The sequence below is a fragment of the Watersipora subatra genome, chromosome 6 (assembly GCF_963576615.1).
Source record: "Watersipora subatra chromosome 6, tzWatSuba1.1, whole genome shotgun sequence".
Taxonomy (NCBI): Eukaryota; Metazoa; Bryozoa; class Gymnolaemata; order Cheilostomatida; family Watersiporidae; genus Watersipora; species Watersipora subatra.
Genome location: NC_088713.1, coordinates 3,677,358 through 3,698,816, shown reverse-complemented (window position 1 = coordinate 3,698,816; position 21,459 = coordinate 3,677,358). Strand labels below are relative to the sequence as shown.

Below are 21,459 nucleotides of genomic sequence, written 5' to 3'. Positions count from 1 at the left end.
AGTGTGCTCTTAGTTGTTCTAACTCACAACCTACGCCCACAAAGTAACAAATACCTATTTATTGGTTATGATCTGCAATAAAATGTAGCATTACAATGTACAGTACTGCATGAAGTTCTTAATTTTGAGACCGATTTAACGGCTAACGGCACTGTGAGAGGCTCTTGATAACAACATGTTCGATACAGTACGCATAATAGCATAATCTTCAAGTTCAACTTAAATGACTTTAGATTACTAAACATACACAAAAAATACGTCTTAAACTCACACTAAACTTAATTTTAATTCATCTTCATTTTCATTATCTTCTGATTTGGTGCTTTGTGCTTTGCTTTCATGATCACTTTTAGCCAGTCTGTTTAAAACCTGTCAAAACTGATATAACGAGAATGACCCAGTGATGCGGTTCTAGAAAGCGGCCCCTCACATAGGCCTACTTCGCCATCTAGCGACTGAATCAAGGACTGTCTCGCATCTCACGGCAAAGTTATGCTCGAAATTTTCTCGCATCTCAGATTTTTTGTATGTTGACGTGCTTGTATGTTGAGGTACTTGTATGTTGAGGTATGACTGTATGTTGAGGTACTTCTGTGTTGAGGCACTTGTGTGTTCAAGTACTTGTATGTTGAGGTACTTGTATGTTGAGGTACTTGTATGTTGAGGTACTTGTATGTTGAGGTAGTTGTATGTTAAGATTCTTGTATGTTGAAGTACTTGTATGTTGAGGTACTTGTATGTTGAGGTACTTGTATGTTGAGGTACTTGTACGTCGGGGTGTGACTGTATGTTGCGGTACTTGTATGTTGAAACACTTGCGTGTTGAGGTACTTGTATGTTGAGGTATGACTGTCTTTTGATATTCTTAGTAATAGCATAGTAGTGCTGTAAACCAGGCGATGTCAAAGTTGGTTTTCATTTTCAATCAGATACCTGCAAGTGGATGCTTGAATTTCTAAAAAGTTTTTAGAATTTCCATAAATTCTAAAAAGCTAAATCAAGCTTTGTTGTTTTTACTCTCTAATCATGAACCAGATATATATAATATATCAATATATATATATATAATATACATAATTATATATATAATTAATAATATGTATAATATATGTATAATTATAAACACAATAATATATAATTGTATATATTAATATATATAATAATTAATATTAATATGTTATATTGTTATATGATATTATATATTAATATAATAATTGTTTTAATATATATTATATATAATAAATATATATAATAGGTCAGTATTATAAATCACTGTGAACATCTTACAGTTAGTACAGTCTTACACACGAGCAAAGTTGAACTCTTAGCGTATCTTTTTACCAGTGGTCATGCGCACCGGCTAAATGACACTTGTATGCTGCAACCCAAACTCCCCAGCTGCCAAAAACAGAGTAACATTATGGTCAGGGCATTGCTTCATATCATCATATAAAATAATGTGAGAAGTATTTTTAACTGTTGGGAGCAAGATAACTTGTATCATGCAGAGAATGTTCTCTCAGTATTTCATGCAGCGATAGTAACAATGACCATAGGTTTTTGCTAATTAATTTTCATTCAGGCATATTTTAATTGTATTAATCGACTGTAGGCTTATCTTTGGTTATACTAACGCTATTTAACATTAAAATAAGAATTTTCTTACATTTTGGCTATTTACATCTTTCACACTGGGCTATCTCCTTCTGGCATGGTTTTGTTTTCACCTAGATGCTATCATCTAGGATAATCATTGTTGAAATCATTGTTAGATTTTAACTTGTTTGTAAATATTTATCTCTGAGAAAGAAACCACAGAGTGTGAATCAGCCAGTCCTGCTTTTGTTGAAAACATCCGATGAATTGTTTAAACCATAACTGTCACGTACAACTTTTTTGTGTTTACTAGGTAAATCAGACATGCTGATTCCGATTTTGTACTCAAAATAAAGATTGGTCCACTAACTTTCAGAGTAATAAAGGCTCTTTTAAAGCGTTTTAATATCAGGCTCGAAAACAACAACTCCGCCCATAAATACTTGCAATTACCTAGCTTTTTTGGAGCAGAAGTTAGGGATGTTTACTCCGATTTAGAATGTTAGAGATGAGTGTCTTAAAACCCAATATTATCTAAATTCAGCCTTCAAAATAATCTCAGTCTTTTCTGAAAGATAGATAAGCTATTTAACATTGCATATTTAAAAATGAGCTCAAAAAAGCGCGATAACAATGCTAGCTTGTGATAAAATCACCCTTTTTGGAGCTCATTTTTCTCGGCGTTCAGCCTATTAAATGTACTGTAACAAACTACAAGCAACGTTAAATAGTATATCTACCTTTAATAAAATATTGAGATTATTTTACAGGCTGAATTTAGATAATAATGGGTTTTAAGGCACCCATATCTATTATTCTAAATCGGACTAAACATCCACAACTTCCGTTCCTAAAATGCTAGGCTACGTCACATATTTATGGTGTGGAACTTGCTATGTCAATTGTGTTGTTTTCGAGACGAATATTGAAACGCTTTAAAAAAGCCTAAATGACTGAAGGATAGTGGACAAATCCTTATTTTGAGTACAAAATCGTAATCAGCGTGTCTGATTTACCTAGAAAATACGATGAAAGCTGTACGTGACAGTTATGGTTTAAAGTTTTCTGAAAACCTATCACTTTTTATGTCAATGTTTCACATAGTGCGCCAAATTGAAGATTCATGTAAAATGCCCCATTGGTATTTAAAGTTTTATTGTAGTAGAACTTTAATTCTTCCTGCGGACTGATCATTGGCTAGTCGTGATATTGTTGACTGTTTGAGGTGAACTGACTGATAGAATATTTCAAGATTAAAATAAATAAAACTTGATCGCGGGTAAAACGCTCAGAAGAAAAACATGTGCGAAATAACGTCGATAGTTGCTATCGTTGCAATAATTGATATTGGCTATTGCGTTTAAACTGCAGCGATATGTGTCTCTCTCCTGTCGTTCGGTTTGCAAATATAGACGTCATAATCACACTTTGTACTCGCATCGTTTCTACTGCAATCAAGTGTTGTAGCTGTAAATCTTGAAAATATTCTGGCAGTCAAATTACCTCAAGCATCAAAAGCAATTGCAATTAATAAGTTCATTTTCAAGGTTGTCTCAGATGCTATATGTGTAACCTTGAGATTTACACATGACAAAGCATAAATTAAACATCTGTCATGAGATGGACAGTTTTCATTTAGTTTTATGTGTATCCAAATACAGTCAAACATGGATAACTCGCCCACGGATAGCTCGAACACATGGTTAATTCGAACGGTTTCTTTGGTCCGTTCCCACGTAATGATAAATTGCTATAGATAACTCGAACTCAACACTGTTAACTCGAACTGTTTTTTGCCCATCTGCTACCGAAACGCTTGTTATCGCTTTAGAAAATCACTTTATTCCAAGCTATAGAGGTAAACCTCAACTTTTCGTAATTCATAAGCGTCGTTATTACCATCATCGGCAAAATATTTTTGTCAATGACTTTTCTAAAGGTTTGGTGAAATTTGATTTATACCAAACATCCGCTTAGCGATCGCCCTTCGGAAGCGAGGTAAAGTGAGGTAATCTTTGCATAAACTTCAAGAAAAATCGGCAAAATTGATCGTGGGTAAAACGCTCAAAAGAAAAAGATGTCTTTTCTTCTGAGCATTTCAACAACGATCAAGTTTTGCCAATGCCAATCTAAAAAAACGTCCTGGCAATAACATCACCTCAAACAACGAACCAATCTCAAGTGATAGAAAAATCTCTATACTTTTTGATTAAAACGTTTTAAACTTTACATTAGAAGCATTTAATTTGAAACAAGCCATTTGTGCTTTTGATTTATATTATAGTTTGTATATGTACTGATGTCTTTTCTTTTGAGCATTTCAACAACGATCAAGTTTTGCCAATGTCAATCTAAAAAACGTCCTGACAATAACATCACCTCAAACAACAAACCAATCTCAAGCGATAGAAAAATCTCTCTACTTTTTGATAAAAACGTTTTAAACTTTACATTAGAAGCATTTAATTTGAAACAAGCCATTTGTGCTTTTGATTTATATTATAGTTTGTATATGTACATGTATCTACTAATAAATAAGTAAATACATGGACTTGTGACAGTGCTCTGATAACTTGAACGCTCTGATAATTCGAACACTTTTGCTCGGTCCCGTGAAGTTCGAGTTATCCATGTTTGACTGTACTTGGAGTTATCTTCTATACACCACCTTTGTGTTTTTAATTGTTGTAATTCACCGCCTGCCGTCACAAAGTAATAAATACCTATCTAGTGGTTGTGATCTTCAATAAAATGTGAGCTACACAGATCTGACTGGACATGGTGACTGCGATATAAAAAATTTGTAGTATTTCTTTTTTATGAATTAAATTAATAAGTATACAATTTAGATTTAGGTATTTGCTTAAAAAACTAGAATAATGAGAATAATAAAAGATTTTTAAGCACAGACCCTTACAAAATAGGTTATCATGTGGTCGTGTTCCTCAATCAAGTCGTAAAACTACACTAGTTCAGCGAATACAAAAGCCGAAAGGAAGAGTAAGGTACGGGCTGTGTCAGGCTAAATCTATTAACACATCAAATAATTAACCTCTCCTGACAAACAGCGCTGCTATAGAACTAATAAGTTCAATATGGGGTCATTCGGTGCTGCACATTCTTACTAGCTACCAGACCCACTTCTCCCAAACTCATTTCCTTTCTTATTTGGCCCTTGACCTTTGCTGCCGCAATGTTTTCCGTCTATTTTCTCAAGCATGTATACTCCTTTATCTATGTAAGGTTATGTTTTTACCGAGGAATGCTGTGTTATGTCCAATGCTGGTATGCCTGAACACAGTCAGGCAGCTTCAATTCGTTCCATGATACTGTTGAATTCCCATGTCATTATTTTATTTTTTCACATCCCCTGATTTGTGTTTATCAACGTTGACCAATGAATAAAGTCAAGGTCAAATCAATGTTGGAGTCTCACACTGTGAATTAATAGAAACTTGTGTTTTTGTCACAAATATCAAGTGTATCATTATGGTGATAGACAATTGGTTCCATGATAGTGTTTTCATCGCGCGGCTGACGCAGAATTGGATATGTGCGTTGATCTAATCTGGGATGAGTGTTTCAGTGGATATTCCCACAGGCTCTTTTTTAAGAAAGATAGTGAATTCTACACCGGAGGTCATAGCAGCGCACTCCCGTCTCAATTAGCAGCATGCTTTAGAGCAAAAATGACTATGGAAAATGTTGAAAATGGAATAGCTTGCGCAGCATTCGTTTTACATTTTTTGCCAGCATGAAACATTTGATTAAAATTTGCAAAACTTGTGGAATTTTTTTTATTTCCATCTTGCAGATTAACCGTGCCATGTAAACATAGTATATATCATAATATATATATATATATATATATTAACCGTGCCAATGTAAACATAATATATATCTGTAAGCTGTGACCTGAGGTTGACATTCAAATATGACGACCTTGGCTGTAGTCATATTCTATTATTGTGTCATGATATTACCTTTCACTGATATCGTATCCATCTGTTGTGGTAGTATAACTCCAAGACTGAATATGTGCTATTTTTAACCAGAACATTTTGAGTAACATATTATTTATCTCTGTGCTAATTATCCAGCTGCCCAGATCGGTACATTTTATATTGTTTTATATATATATATATATCGTTTATATCAGGTACATTCTACATTTTAATGTCTGTCTCTGTTGGTAGAGATTATAATTTCACATTTTATCTGTAGACGTTTTATGAATATACATATATTATTGCCAAATTTTTATTGGAATTTCTGTAAGCAATACAGTTGACTAGAACATGAGGCAGCAGTGTCTACAGTGTGCAGTGGAATTCTTTTATGCATGCAGATACCCAAAGACAAATTGTACAAACATGGACGACTCCAAAAAATTCTTTTCGCTGTTATTACCGAAATATATATCTATATATCATACTTTATTGGAAATAATTTAATCTCAAAAATAGAAATGTTTTTCAAATTAGGACATACAACAATAGTAAAACAAAAAGAGGCAGCAGTTAGCCATTAAAATCGATAAATGGTTTGACAGATAGTGTTTAAAATGCCTTTCTCTGCTAAGAGCACGGATATAATTCACTAGAATATAATAACCTTTTTAATAATAACAATTACTATAATAATAATTTAATATAATAACATCAGAATATATTAATTTACCAGGCGTTTGGTAAATTAATGGCCGCTTTTATACCGCCTCGTCCATTTCCCTTCATTTTAACAACTCACATGCGTGTCTATTTTTCAGTTTGGAAGACGATGATGACTCTAGGATAGTGCCTCTGAGACGGAGTCGCTCATTAGTGGAAACTTCCGGTAGTTTGAGTTCCACGGAAGAGGTCGTTGCTAGCGGATATGAAGCAGATGACTCCAACCCGTTCATCGCTCACTTAATTTCCATTGAAGCTGATCAGGCAGCCGCACAAAGTACATCCTTACCTTTAACATCGGAGAGTGATCTTTGGCTGGAAGAAGACGCTATTACTGCTGGGGTTTGGGATGCGACGACAATCGATCCTTTGGAGAGCATGAGTACAGCTCACCCAACTACTCCGCAGAGGTTTGTCGTTTCCTTTTGAGGTGAAATCATGTTTCAATCGTTGACATTTGTTGACTTAAATTTTCTCCTAGACAAAATGTTCAACAGTTTTATGCCATAATAGTTTTTCTTTATGCTTGTTGTTCTATGAAATCCAGTCATAGAGTTGTCTCCTTCGGTTCTCTCAGTCCGACTGACTGTTGAAATGCTAATGATCAAACCTTTTAATGGTTGAATTAGAAATACTTCATTAAAGTGTATATTATGTAAAGTTTAAAGGTTGAACCTCAATAAAATTCAAATTACAGTTATTTGGCATCAAAAGATTCACCATGTCTTACTCTGTTGTGTTGTAGGTGCCAAATATGTGGAAATGTGATTACAAGCTCTTAGAAGCTCAAAAACGAAAAGCCGCCATAGATTGGAATCTCTTTATTTCGATGACGTAGCCATAAAATTTGGCTATTGTCTTGTCACGTGATGTTCTCACGTGAATTGAAAAGCCAATAAAAAGCTCCGTATGAGACTTATCGTAGCACTAGTTTATGACAAGCACTTCGGTTTTACCGAAGACCTCGTATCAAATATAGATGCTCGCTACTTTGCAGTTTTGTTTCGGTTTGGTCTAATCGGCAAGTCGTAATCTAATCATGTGACCCAATACTTTGCAAATAATTTCTGCAGCGCTTTTCGATTATCACAAGTGACCAACAGGCTCGTCATGTTTATCAGACAATGATATGTACTCCTTCAAGCTAAGGCTAAAAAATTAATCAAATTTTTCCGGTAAGTTATAAGATATCACTGCTAAAAGTGACAGCATTACGATGACGATAAAACAGACGCGTAAGAACAATAGACATGGTTTTATTGAATGTGTGAAGTATATTTGTGCAAATATTTCGACGGATAAGGTTGCATGAAAGTGTAAACAGAAACCATCTCTCACAACTACATCACATTTGAGCCATTTTGGAAAGAGAATCCAAACTACGGCGGTCTCGTGTGGCTGCGATTAACTGTTCGTTTTTTAGCTTTTCAGAGCTTGTAATCACATTTCCACACATTTGGCACCTACAACGCAACAGAGTAAAGGTCCGGCCACACGTAACGAATAATTCGTTCAATCTGACCGAATTCACGAATTTCACAGAATTCACAGATTTATTCGGCCGAATATCACAGAATCGTCTGAGCTGTGCATGCACACTGAATTCGTCAACGAAACGCTTTTAATTGGCTTACCAATTTTTTTAGCGAGCTCGATTCTAGTAGCTTTGACAAGTGGTATAGTCCAAGACATGTACGACTACACACAATAAAAGTATCGCCACGATATGACTTGATACATACGATGTAACTGCCTATATGCGTTATTGTTGGTTCTCTCTCGTTGGTTCACCATGGCAGAAACTTCTTATCGTGAATCCAGTATTTTTTTAGATGTTTTAGAAGCTATAAGTTGTTTCTGTTTCAATAATAATAATTTCTTTTTATGCAGCAAAAGCTCCGTCGAAAAAACAGTCGCTATCTCTAGCGCATATAGGCAGTTGCATCGTATGTATAAAGTCATATCGCGGTGATACTTTTATTGTGTGTCGTCGTACGTGTCTTGGACTATACCATTTGTTAAAGCTACTAGAATCGTGTTCGCTAAAAAAATTGGTAAGCCAATTAAAAGCGTTTCGTTGACGAATTCGGTGTGCATGCACAGCTCAGACGATTCTGTGATATTCGGCCGAGTAAATCTGAGTTCTGTGAAATTCGTGAATTCGGTCAGATTGAACGAATAATTCGTTACGTGTGGCCGGACCTTAAGACATGGTGAATCTTTTGATACCAAATAACTGTAATGTGAATTTTGTTGTAAGTCAACCTTTAAAGAGTCTGCTGTTGTTTTAGTTTTAGAGTAGCTAAAATTAATCTAAATTAGTTCATTAATATTTAAAATTAATTTAAATAAATTTGATAAAAACACAACTGACATTAAACTGTGCTGATTTTTAAGCTTTTGCGGTAATGACATAAGTTATTTTCTCGTATCTGTAGGCAGCAGCACACAATATACCTAAACTCCTTAGCAATGCTTAACCCTTTGACCAGGTATAAGCCCCCCAAAAACAACCGAAACTCATGTAATTTATTTTCGAAAATTCAATAAAATCGATATTTGATGAACATGCATAGCTCAAATCTTAAATTTATTTCTATGAACAAAATTTTTTGTACATATACATTCATTCACATGTCTACTACTCAAAAAAAATTACAACCATGTGCAATTGTCCCTGTGTGAAATGCTTGGAAGCATTTTTTTCGGTAGAGTCAAGCGCTATAACGTAGCCGTGCGAGCCACCATAACGATCGTTTTCTCTGCATAATCCAAGTATATTAAAAGTCCAAAAAGTTCACATCACTTCTATCATTTGAATTATTTTTATTCTGATCAGACAAAAAATCACTAACGATCGCAGGATAAAATAATCTTTTATTTTACCGTTTTGAAAGTCGAGCCGATGTTGACTGGTTTTTCCAACTTTTAATCTTTTCCAAGGAACCGCGATTTGTTTAGCTTTTAGCACAAAGCAACGCCTCTCAGATAATCGTTTCCTATTGTAAATCATCGACCCATATACCGTACAGGATGAATTTATTCGCGGAGTTATATTTCGCGAAAATGGTATTTTTATGCATATTCGCGGATGAATTTATTCGCTGCTGAAAACTGCCACTCTCTAAGAAAAGTTAACTCTATTACGTCTAGCAATAGAGTTAACCTTACGCATGCGCGGCTGCGCACATTGCACGTTTCGTTTTCTATTTAGCTTACAACTACGGGTGGATCGTACGAAGCTATAAATTCTTTGTTGCGTTCAGAGGTTTTCACGAATATTCACAGATTTGGAGGCCTTTGATGAACCAACAATTTGTGGTAAGTAATGAGTTTTTCACATTTACTAAATTAGTTGAATCTTACTTTGGTTCTTCGGTAAAACGCAATATTCATGTTTTCCATCCCCACCAATTCATTATTTGTTTTAGTGTGAGAGAGAGATTTCTCATCATACACGGAAGAACAATGATTGCAAGGGTGGTGTATGTCACGAATCATTCAGGGAAGTCTGGAAATTCAGATAGAAGTGACCGCAGCTACTTACGAGGAGAATATATCTGATTTAAAAAAAGAGCTAAAACGCCTTTACGAGCACAAATCTTTGGCCAGCCGGCAGAACTTTGCAATAGTAAGCTACGAGGAGAGTTCTGATGATAACTTCCTTACCAGCCATGTAGTAGCAAGAGAATCGCCTTTAACGTCTACCCAAGACAGTGACAGCGACGTAGAGCTGCTATTACCAAAATAACTAGTCAGAGAGCGCCATTACACGCTAGTATTCACTTATCAAGAGTATCAGTTTAATTTTATTGCTCTAGACAACCGCAATATAGACTAAACTATTTATATTTACTCCATTCATCGTTTGTAAAATTTTATTTGTACACTCAAGTTTGTAATAAATTATAATATATCTATACATGAAATAAAAAATATAATTTAATCATGTTTGCTGCAGCGATATCAAGGAGTTGTTGTCAATGAAGGGGGTCTAGGTTGACTGGTTGCTTCTCTGCCAATATTCCTGCCTTGATGAATATTACTACTTGTCTCTAGTTTTCGTAATCGGAGTAGGTTGTTTTATTCTCAATCTGCAGTAAACACAAAAAAGAAAAAAATCTTAACAAGTGTCAAGGAAGTACAAAAACAATAGCTGAAGTATTTAATGAAAGCGATCAGTTTTTAAACAAAAGAATTAACTAATGCAGTTAATAATGGAAAAACGTATCTGCACTGCACATCAAATACATACCATAATGTCCAGATCAGAATCATGATCGTCCTCAACTTCGGTATTCGAGATTGATGGAGTTGATTTCAATGTATACAGACTAGGAGAGGTTTTTTGCGATGATGAAGCCATGCCGAACTACTTATAAAAACCTTGAATAATTTTGTAAAGTTTGCTGCAATGGCAATAAAACTCGAACCCCGGCGAGGAATTTAAAAAAGTTTTGGAACTCGGCTACGTTTAGTACTTCTGCCTAGTGGCTATTTTCGCTATGACGCCGTTCTGCCTATCTTGTGACAACCTTGAATAATTTTGTAAATAAATGTGATGCATTGGCAATGGTGTTAGCTCAAAGCCTAGGCAATAATTTTAAAAATGTTTTGAAACTCACCTACGTTTAGTAGTTATATTAAAAACTAGCCTAGCGACTAGTTTTCAATTTGATGCAGTAGTTATTCTCCCTTGTGATAAAAAATAGAACTAATTATTCACGGAATTTAATAATTCGCGAAGTTGACTGTTCGCGAAATCGCGAATTTTTATATCCATCGGATATTTTCATCCTGTACGGTATTGTTGATGATATTTAAAACTTACTAGTGTTCATATCCTTTGTTTAACGTTACTAGGCGACAGCTGTATAAACGTCTACCGAACTAGACATAAATGTCGTTTCCCCACGCAACCGGTCAACGACATTCTGGTCGTTTCCCCTGCCAAAGGGTTAACTGGAAAGTTTGCTAAAATCACAGCCACCCATAATCATGCTAGGGATAGTAATTTATGTGTTGCAGTGATGAACATTAGGCTATCTTAGAGGAGGTACTTCAAAAGCTCTGGTCAGCAGGAAATAGTGTGAGAATAATGCGCTGTCCAAAGCATTTAATATTTTTGAAAGATTTGTGCGGATAGTCAGCCATATTACTATAACACACTATGTTTCCATGACACACATTTGGAGTTGTCCGCAAGTTGATTTACCGCGGAATTAACCCTTTAGCGACCGCGGGTTTACAGCTGGAAATTCTCCAGCGCACCGGAGCATTTACTATGGCAATTTGAGCCTTCGACACCACTGTGTAAAAACTGCATCAACTTTCATCAAGATTGAGGTAGATACATAAATTAACGTGCATAGGAATGCTGAGAAATTTCTCTACAAGCTGATACTTTTTTTATGTAGCTAGCTTGCATTTGCTTTCCTGCAAAAGTCTCAATTCGTTGAAGCTACGAGTTTTTTATTTTTGTACGTCATTTTCAATTGTATTTTATATAGACTAAAAGCAATTGGCAATGTTGTATAAATAATTCTTGCATGGATTCATATGTTCGCAACAAGTTGTAAAAAAGTTAGTCGTCCAAGAGCATTGAAAGCGGAGTTATGAGCTCCGATGTATAGCGGGAGCGCCACTGGAAATGCTCGAGATACCTTGTTCATACGCAGCGCAAGACAGTCACCCGACAAGGTTGCTCCAACTTTCGTGCAAATTGGCACAAAACTGCAAATAAATATGCATTTGGAAGCTGAGACATTTTCCTGCAGAATGAGATTTTTTCGTCCACACAGCTTGCAAAAACTTTGCAGCTAGACATTTATATATACACAGTTACGATTTTTTGCTCTGAATTTTTATGCATTTTTTGAGACTATAGATTTATGTAAAAAATTGAATATAAAGTCATTGCACAGGTTCATGCGTGCTGCAGCAAAAGATTAACTGGTTGTGTGCAAGAAGAATAAAGTGGTGAGCCTATATTCACACATTTGGTGAAGCAGCAAAAGACAGGAAGCAACGTTTATTATGAGCAGAAACAGCAAATCATGGACTGCTAGATTGCAAAACAATATGAGAACTGAACTCTTTGATTAGACTGCTGCTCTGAAGATGGCAGTGTGCATCAAATGCAGCACACCAATGCATAACTAATACAATAGATTAGCAAATGTATGTACAAAAGCTAGCAATACAAAGCAGTGAAGCATTTGCAGAAACTAAACAAAACACCATTTGTAAATAAATTTAGTTAGCATGGTAAGGATCAAAACATGACTCGCACAAAGATATTCCACAAGTGACTCCGCTGCCAGTGCATTCAGCTTGCTCATCGACGATGTATACAGACAACTGGTGCACATAGCGAGAGATAGCAATGAAAAGCAAATAACTTAATTCCAAATTTAGATCTGTTAAATGAAATATACTGTCTGAAGTTGAGCCATCCTTTCCATGCCAACAAGCTTTCATCTACAGATATAAATTTGTCAGATAAAAAAACAGGATAGAACCAGTCGCATGTCATGGCAAAAACATTTTCTAATTTGAACAATATATTGCCAGCAGGGTCTTCAAAATTGTCAATAAAGTGTAAACTTGCTTCTAATTTTCTTTCAATTTTTAAGTTGATTAAAAATCAGCGTAGCTAATAAAGGAATGTGGACCAGTAAGGCAACAGAGAAGGCGTTTTGAGAACACCTATATGCAAAACTGAACAAACAACTAGCCAAATGTTTATCATCAACAGGCTCCGAAGCATCGCAATGTTTTTGAAGGCCATATTCATTCGTTTCGATAAATATAATATTTATAATGGCCGATGTTTAAAAAGCTTTGAATAATAAAAACACTTACCTGCTTAAGAATGCAAACTTATACTCCTGCAAGGCTGTCAGCAAAATGTAATTCTTTTGGTTTTAAATCAGCTACTCTTTGATATCCGTCATTATTCGCCATTGCAACACCGGCCGTTTCAGTCTCACTTTCGCAATCCAATTCATTATGTTGATTTTCCTTTTTACTTTTATCGTCTTCCTCACATTTTTCTGGTTTAAAATCCTCTTCTTCACTTTTAAACCAGTCTGTATCTTCCTATGAACGAATTTTTTTAGCAGCGCTTCAAATATCGTGTCCGTTCACGATGATCAGCTTTCCATAAAGAACGTTCAACTTCTAACAACGTGTTCTTTTTGCACATGCGTAGAAGAGAATAATTATAGTGTTAAAAAAGTAGTATGATATCTTTTAAAACTTCTCAAAATATTAATTAAAAATTTTAGTGCCGTTTTTAAAATAAAGAAATGAATTTAAAAAATACCTATCGAAGACTCAGATCTGACTGGCAATTACGGGTTTGGTACGCTGAGACTGCGCTCTCAGCCCGTAAGATTTACGGGAACGGTGTGGAAAAGGTTAAAGGGTTGAATAGTCATTCACACATTTATAGCCAGCCTTCTGGGAAAATACTAGACTGTGGTGCTAATTATTGTTCCCATAGGTCAATAAATAGCGATGCAGTATTTTTTGGTATTGTGGAACCTCAATACAAAAATTAGAAATGTATGTAGGCCTCGAAACAACTTTTAAAACGAGATTAACCAACTACAAAACATCATTTAAATATCCTACCAAACGTCTAAGAACAGAATTGAGTAAATATAGGGCATATATGGGACTTAAATCATAACTGCCACAATTCTGTAAGCAGAAGTTATTCAAACAGCAAATCAACTATGCTGATCAGTATGGTTACACTATTTTTCATATTTATTGCCTCATTAAAAAAATTGCAAACAGTTTTGAGATTAATTTGCTTTTTTTCTCCACAACGATATCATTTTGAAGGCGTTGTCTATTTAGCGCATATCAATATTTTTGTGGCATAACCTAGCTTACAATTGACCCCAATAACAATGGTAGCTTGTGGTAAACTCGCACTTTTTTGAGCTCATTCTTTTCGGCGTTCGGCCTATTAAACATCCTGTAGCAAGCTACGAGCAATGTTAAATATCTTATCTACCTTTCATAAAAGGCTGATATTATTTTGATGGCTGAATTTAGAGAATAATAGGTTTTAAAACACCTATCTCGATAGCGTCATTTCATTGCATTATCTTATCTGCCATGTGATTGGTCAACAGCCTTTCAACTAGTCCTGGAACACAATTACATCTCAGTAAAGTTTCCACCAAAGGCATACCATTTGTACTTGGATTCCTGCCATTGAGAGTGTTATCTGTATCTGTTGTCTAGTAAGTCTCTCTGTCTAAGAAATAAAGCGTTTTATGAGCGATTCGAAAATAAATTATAAGAGATTATCTTGTCCTTCAATGATTTGACATATGTCACGTCGCTTTTCATTGGTCAGTTCACATAGATATATTTCTAGATCTTTATATATATATATGTATATATACATATATATATATATATATATATATATATATATATATATATATATATATATATATATATATATATATATATATATATATACATATATACATACATATATATATATGTATATTATGTATATATGTATACATATATATGTATATATATGTATATTACATGTATATATATATATATATATGTATATATATGTATATATATATGTATGTATATATATATGTATGTATGTATATGTATATATATATAGTATATATATACTATATATATACTATATATATACTATATATATACTATATATATACTATATATATACTATATATATACTATATTCAATTGTATATATTTTGTACAATTTATGTATATTTATAGTGTTTATCATTAAATTTATTAGAGTTGTTGAATGAAATTAAGAAAATATAATCTGGTGTAGAACGAGGTGTAAATAGCAGAACAGATCAACTCTGTACGTCGATATTTGATTGCGTTGTTAGAGTCTTGGTAAAAGAAACATCGCTATTTAATTTAGCCGTTTTTTGTTTTTGTTGGGAGAACTTGAAGGGTACCTGAAACTTTCGTTCGGGCAAGGCTGGCTATCAAGGTTTCTTCTCGTTTGTTGGTCTGTTGTTATCTTGGGACTCTTTGGGAGATAGTTTAACCTTGTGACAGGCTGTTATGTTGCTTATCACATAGTGTGTTTGTGACAAATATTCATTATCTGGCATTGCATACGCATTGTCTCTTCATTCCCAGTGTGTACAGGAGTCTAACCAAATGTAGATATCAAGTCACGCGTGTAAAGCCATAATTAGTTAGCACCAACTAAATAGTTATATTTGTGTAGCCAATGGATATGATGCAGTATATGAACCATTATGTTGTACTTCATTGATGGATTGCTGACTGATTCATCTCTTATTGGCTGTGGCTGAATGGGCTGTCTTGCTTTAGGTGTTAGAACAAACAGAAGTGAAAGTTTGCAACTAAATGCCGTGGACCAGGTCAATTTGTTTTGACCTGGTGCAACTGTACTGTCAAATCTTCACAGGAAACTTTTTCAAGATTTTTTGATGTGCCAAAGCGATTGTACGTTGGAGTGAATATTCTTGTAATAAAACACTGCATTTTATTTAATTTGTTCACATATTAGAGACCTATTAAAACTTGTTTGAAGCCGCAATTAGAGGTTAGAAAAATATTGCATCGTACAGGGTTTGAACTTGTGGCATTCGATCTCCTGTCCAGCACTCTCACACTGGAGCTGGTTATCCGCTTTCCATCATATCAGAATAGTTGTGCATATTGTTACTATCTGTGCATTATCAGCGCACCTGACAATCTCCCACGCCACCTGAGACTGTCAGGTACTAGTCTATATATAAATTTCTCAAAGTTGGTCATATGTTTGTCGTTCCAGCTATTAAAATTTTGGACTAAAGAATCTGTTAAGCAGCAGGTTTGATATTGTACCTCCCATTCACCAGTCGGACACCTTACTAACTAAACCACGCGAGCTGGATCGATTCGCTTGGCAATATATGTCGCTATATTGGCTCAAATCGGCTACTGCTTTCGGTCATGACGCAAAGCGATGGCGTTACGTCATAAGGGTTAGCTCTTATTAGTAAGCTTACTCAAATTATCCATTGGCAATGTGCCAGGCTAATAGCAAGTGGCAGGGAACTCTCATTACCGCTCATTGTTTATAAGCTGATTTTTAATGCTTGGGCAGCACAGCTACCCATAAAAAGCACAATAATCCATAAAAAGAAATTTTGTTGTCACATCACCTTATTATGGAAGACAAAATGAGGTGTAGTATTGGTGATACCGGAGGTGGATGGTATGTAGGTAGAGGCTATGACAGAGATCGAAGTTTGTCTTACCTCTACTATGTGGATGATTTTTGAGAGCAAACGTGGACTAGTGGTCTAGAACTCCTGACTTGAAAACAACAGGCTGGGTGGGGTTCAATTCCTTAACTCTTTCGCTACCATAAGTCGATGTATTGGCTTATCAATAATGGTTTCACTTTTCTTTTCATTACGAAGCCTTCGCATTAGCTGGATCGATCAGATTTTTGTCTCCAACAAAACAACCTTGTTGCCAATCACGTGAAACCATATGAAACATTTTTTGCTCAGCAGTTCCATTTCTAATTATTTATCTAAAACGGAAAAACCAGATCGCTATCGTCTTGGCAATAAGAAATTCACTGCGTTCGTTCAATGCAGAGTAAGCATCAGAAATTTTGCGAGAGTCGGATTCACTGAACAATTTAAAAATTATCTTGTAGCGAATTTTGTTCTGGATAAGATGCATTTTACAGTAAAATGATATCTGTATTGGTTCTCGAGATATTGCATAAATACTAGCGGTATATCGATTTTTCGAAAATTCGTTTGAATTAATTTTGGTCAGAATAGCGAATTTAGCGAAAGAGTTGAAAGAAATGCCACTGGTGGTAACATAAATGACATCCAACCTTAAATTGCCTGTTACAAATGGGCATGTTTTTAGTTGTCCTGGCTAGTAAGCTCAAATACGTCCAGGTAAGATCACAGAGCCATGGTTCGTACAACAATGCTCTTCAAAACATGCACGACCTCTGCTGGCAGGGAGTTAAGCAGACAGCATACTCAGTCTTCAATTGATCGCTCACGCACTAGATTTTTCAATTAACATACTTTTGGTTACATATGTATTTGTTTTCTATTGTTTCTCCTTTCATCATTTCATAGACAATTTTCATATTCTAATGGTTTCGTGTACCTGTTTTGACAGAATGTTGGCCATCAGTTCAACAAACTGATTTGTGAAAAACGGTTGTTCTTTGCTTTGCGTTAATGAAGAATTTTGTGTTTTAGTCGCCAGCATCTAACGTCTCTGCAGGGTATCGTCGCTTTGCTTAATACTCAACAAGATTTACTTCTAGAGCTCAAGGAACAGCTGACACATGTCAATGTAAGGCTTGATACTCAGCAATCAGCCATTGACACACATGAGCAGGTGGGTGTTGAACTATTCAAAATTTTAACTATTTTTTGGGAGTTATGTACACCGTGTATATGTGGTGTTGGAAAAAATTTTAACATTCAAATATAGTGTCTAATTTGGTACCTGAACATACATTCGACAAAAAATCAAATTAACTAAAAATGTATTTTGTTCTTTTTAAATCAAGTTACTGAAAGTAATAGTAGAGATATTTATTGAAATCGCTAACAGGAATTGTCTGCACATTCTCTAAACGGCCAACAAATCAATGAACTTAGTTTTAAAGGATGGCTAGAGGCAATTAGTTATGTAGACATCTTAGGGCTTCCTCTGACTTTGTCACCACCTATGCCACACCTGCAGTGCAGAATAATCTCCATGGCTATCTGAAAGCAGAACCGAGGCTGTTTAGGTGAAGGTTAACAACGATTTTGTAATGGACAACAATAAAGCAATATACTGTAAAACCTTTATTTCAATACCATGACGCTCTATTTTCCAACCCATCTATAGTGGCGTTTTATTAGCAGTGATGTTATAATAGGGGGTAGGCACTGTATTTTGCGACTGGTTCGTCAGAATTTTGGAAAGATAAATTTAACTCTTTTGCGGTCTAAACAATGCAAATGTCACCTATATTGTGTACTTTCCGGCGTAGCAACATTAATGCCAGTAGTCTTAGTATTTTTGCTAAATCGTTTTTCATGTAGGGCCTACACCAAAGTGTTAGACCAAGTTAAACGAGGTACTACTTTGACTATAAAATATTAGCAGAGATACAGCTATTGATTAGGGCCTGTTTTACTTTTGAAGTTTATAAAAAGAAACGGTAGAACTTTGGAATTGGAAAAACAGACATGAAGTTTTCAAGTTTTAAATACGTTTTAATGTTCTAAAATTGTAATACGCCATTATATTGGCTGCTATTACGCTGTACTGCTCCTGAAAAGTATTCTCATCGTTTATTGCAACGCTTTTAGATCTTCAGTTAAGATCGTAAACCATGTTATAGAAAAATCTGAAAACAGTGGATATGATTTAGACATTAGTGACTTCGAATCAGAGTGTAGTTCTTATGATTGTGACGATCGATCGTCTCAGTTACATCGTAGTGCTGCACGATAAAACGATATAATTTGATGCGATGATATATTTCAGTGGATGATTTTATATTTGGTCAGCTTTCAAGTCGATATGAATATTAAAGCCGATATTTTATCGAACTATCGGCGTATTTTATTTTGCAAAACTGGAGTTGTCTATTCTCCTTATTGTAAAGAGGTGACAACTCCCGTTTTTTAACCGATATTAGCCAATACAGTCATACTTCAACTTACGAGCTTAATGTGTTCCGAGACTGAACTCGTATGTCAATTTACTCGCACGTTGGTGCAATTTATTTATATATAGAACAATTAAATATATATTGATTGGTTTCCATACTCTAAAAAAGCAAATAAAACACTCAAAACAAGATATTGTAACAGAAAGAACATGTTGGTTATTGTCCTTACGTACTACATGCTTTCAAAAAGCAACAAATAAAAAATAATGAAAGGAAATGTGATTAATTAAAATGTAAAATTAAATACATACAATAGCGGTTAACACTCGCATTTGCCAGGGAGGGAGATATAAGTTATCCTTCGTTACAACATTTGACTTTGATAAATTTGGATTTTATCAAAGTGTTAAAAGACAAACTTAGAGGCAGACCTAAAAACAAACTTTCATTTTCAACTAAACGTAATTAAAATTTCTTCGGCGTTCATAGTTAGAAGTTTCTCGCTGGTTGGCGAGAAATTTTTCCTTTTTTTCGCTTTCACGACTAGCCGGCCATTTTAAGATAAACCTATCTAAGGACGTTTGCCTTTGTCGCCCTTGCAACATGTTGCGATTAGGACGAACACAGGTGTCGTCACAAATGGTTAATGCACGACCACTAGCCAGCTTGTCCGAATGTCTATTAAACAGTTTGGGTAGATAGCGCCGGCCTTTTCACATAGCATCGTTTCAGTTACGCTGTCACCGGCCAATTGTTTGTCCAATGCCATCAGCAGTCGTGAAGATCGCTGCACCGTTTAGAAACTATGGTTAGTCCTTTTGCGAACTAAATGCCCTGAATATAATCCTTCTGTTTGATAATTATGAATGTATTTCTGTCATATGGCCGAGCTAGCTCAATCACGCATACACATTTTGCATATTTTTTAATATTTTTCCGTTTAATATCAATTTTTATCATTTGCTTTTTCTTTGTATTATCTTTCATTTTACTGACAAACTTTTGGTCTACGCACAATACGTTTAATTCACATAATTCTGCACAGAAAATCGTGCACAAAAAAACACGGTACAACAGTATAACCTGAGCAGTTGAAAAATACAGAATGATGCTGTTCTCATAAAACACCTCCGGCATACTTGGCAACTGACTCAAGTGCTCGTATCTCAAACATGGCTCGTATGTTAGTGCTAAAACGTGCTTGAAAGCTGGCTCGTATCTCAAGTTTCTCGTACGTTGGAGCACTCGTAAGTTGAAGTATTACTGTATCCTCTCGTATTGTTCATGTTAAAACCTACCACTATATATCGAAAGAAGACAACTCCGATGTTCGATATTTTTCGATATTCGATATATTTAGAGACCAAATAATCAAATGTACATGCAAAGATATCGTGCATCACTAGTACATCGTCACTATAATCATGGCAACTACTACAGAGAAAGAATTAATTGTTATTGATGTAGCTGAGTCATTATTAGCACGGTTTTGTGGACTCTCCTACTGATCGCTTGCTATTATGTGTACGCAAGGATCAAAGAATGTCAGTAGAGGTGGCGTTCAATTAAAAGGTGGCGCTGTTTTTTCAACTGCTCTCCTATATTGGCATTCAAATAAAGGTGGCATTCTGTTAGAAGTTTTCCGGTAGTGCTGTTTAGTTTTTTTTCGTCAGTTTGTTCTGCAAAAATAATTTTTCACTTCAATGGTAAGCAGTTTTGTAAGCTATTGACTTTCTTGTGCACTACTAATGCGCTTGCTCTCTCTACAGGACTTGTCTGCTCAGAGTTGGAAACTGGCTGAACTTACTCGCAGCCAATTGCAGATGACCAATGACCTGTATAATATCAATTCAGCTGTAAATACTCACAAGCACGAGGAGACAACTTCTTCGAGCAGGTAGGGCTAGTTTGGAGATATATTAACATTAATTGGTTTGATGGCTAACCGAATGGTGTGCTAACCCTTTACGCGCATTCAGTGTAGAACCATTTTGAGAATATAGTCGAGCCTATGCACAGTAATCGCTCACTTTTTCGCGGTTAAGGAGGCCCGGCATCCCCACGATAAATTAAAATTCGCAAAATAGAAACAAATTTTTTAAAGTATTGGTATCAGACAAATTTTAACACCAGAACACTTAAACCGCTTTCCAAACATATTGTATTTATTTCCTAAATAATAAGTGAGTAAATTAAATTAATCTTGATTGACTGTCAGTTTATATTTCAACTTTAGCCCCAATAATATAAGTTAGAGAATGCATTTACGTAGAACGGGTGTAGCTTGGACTTCATCTGGTTTGAATATTCATACTTGAGATTAACTGGGTTCATTGTAAGGAGCCACTTGTTTGTAATTTATGAGATTTATGTATGTTAAGTTTTTTACACCATTTTTTAAATTAATTTATGTTATTGTTAAGAAACACTTTTTAACCATGAAATACTGAAACTGTGAAAGGTGAGACCTCAAAGTATCGGGGGATTATTGTA

At 35.1% G+C, this 21,459-nt stretch overlaps 1 protein-coding gene across 1 annotated transcript in view; it reads left to right on the top strand.

Annotated features, from left to right (window-relative positions):
• Positions 1–21,459, top strand: part of LOC137398537 (protein scabrous-like) — a 72,244-nt gene that overhangs the window by 13,744 nt on the left and 37,041 nt on the right. The window contains exons 3-5 of the mRNA XM_068084663.1: positions 6,365–6,676; positions 17,552–17,693; positions 20,736–20,863. Of these exons, the coding sequence (XP_067940764.1) occupies positions 6,365–6,676; positions 17,552–17,693; positions 20,736–20,863 (582 nt within the window). The remainder of the gene's footprint in view (positions 1–6,364; positions 6,677–17,551; positions 17,694–20,735; positions 20,864–21,459) is intronic.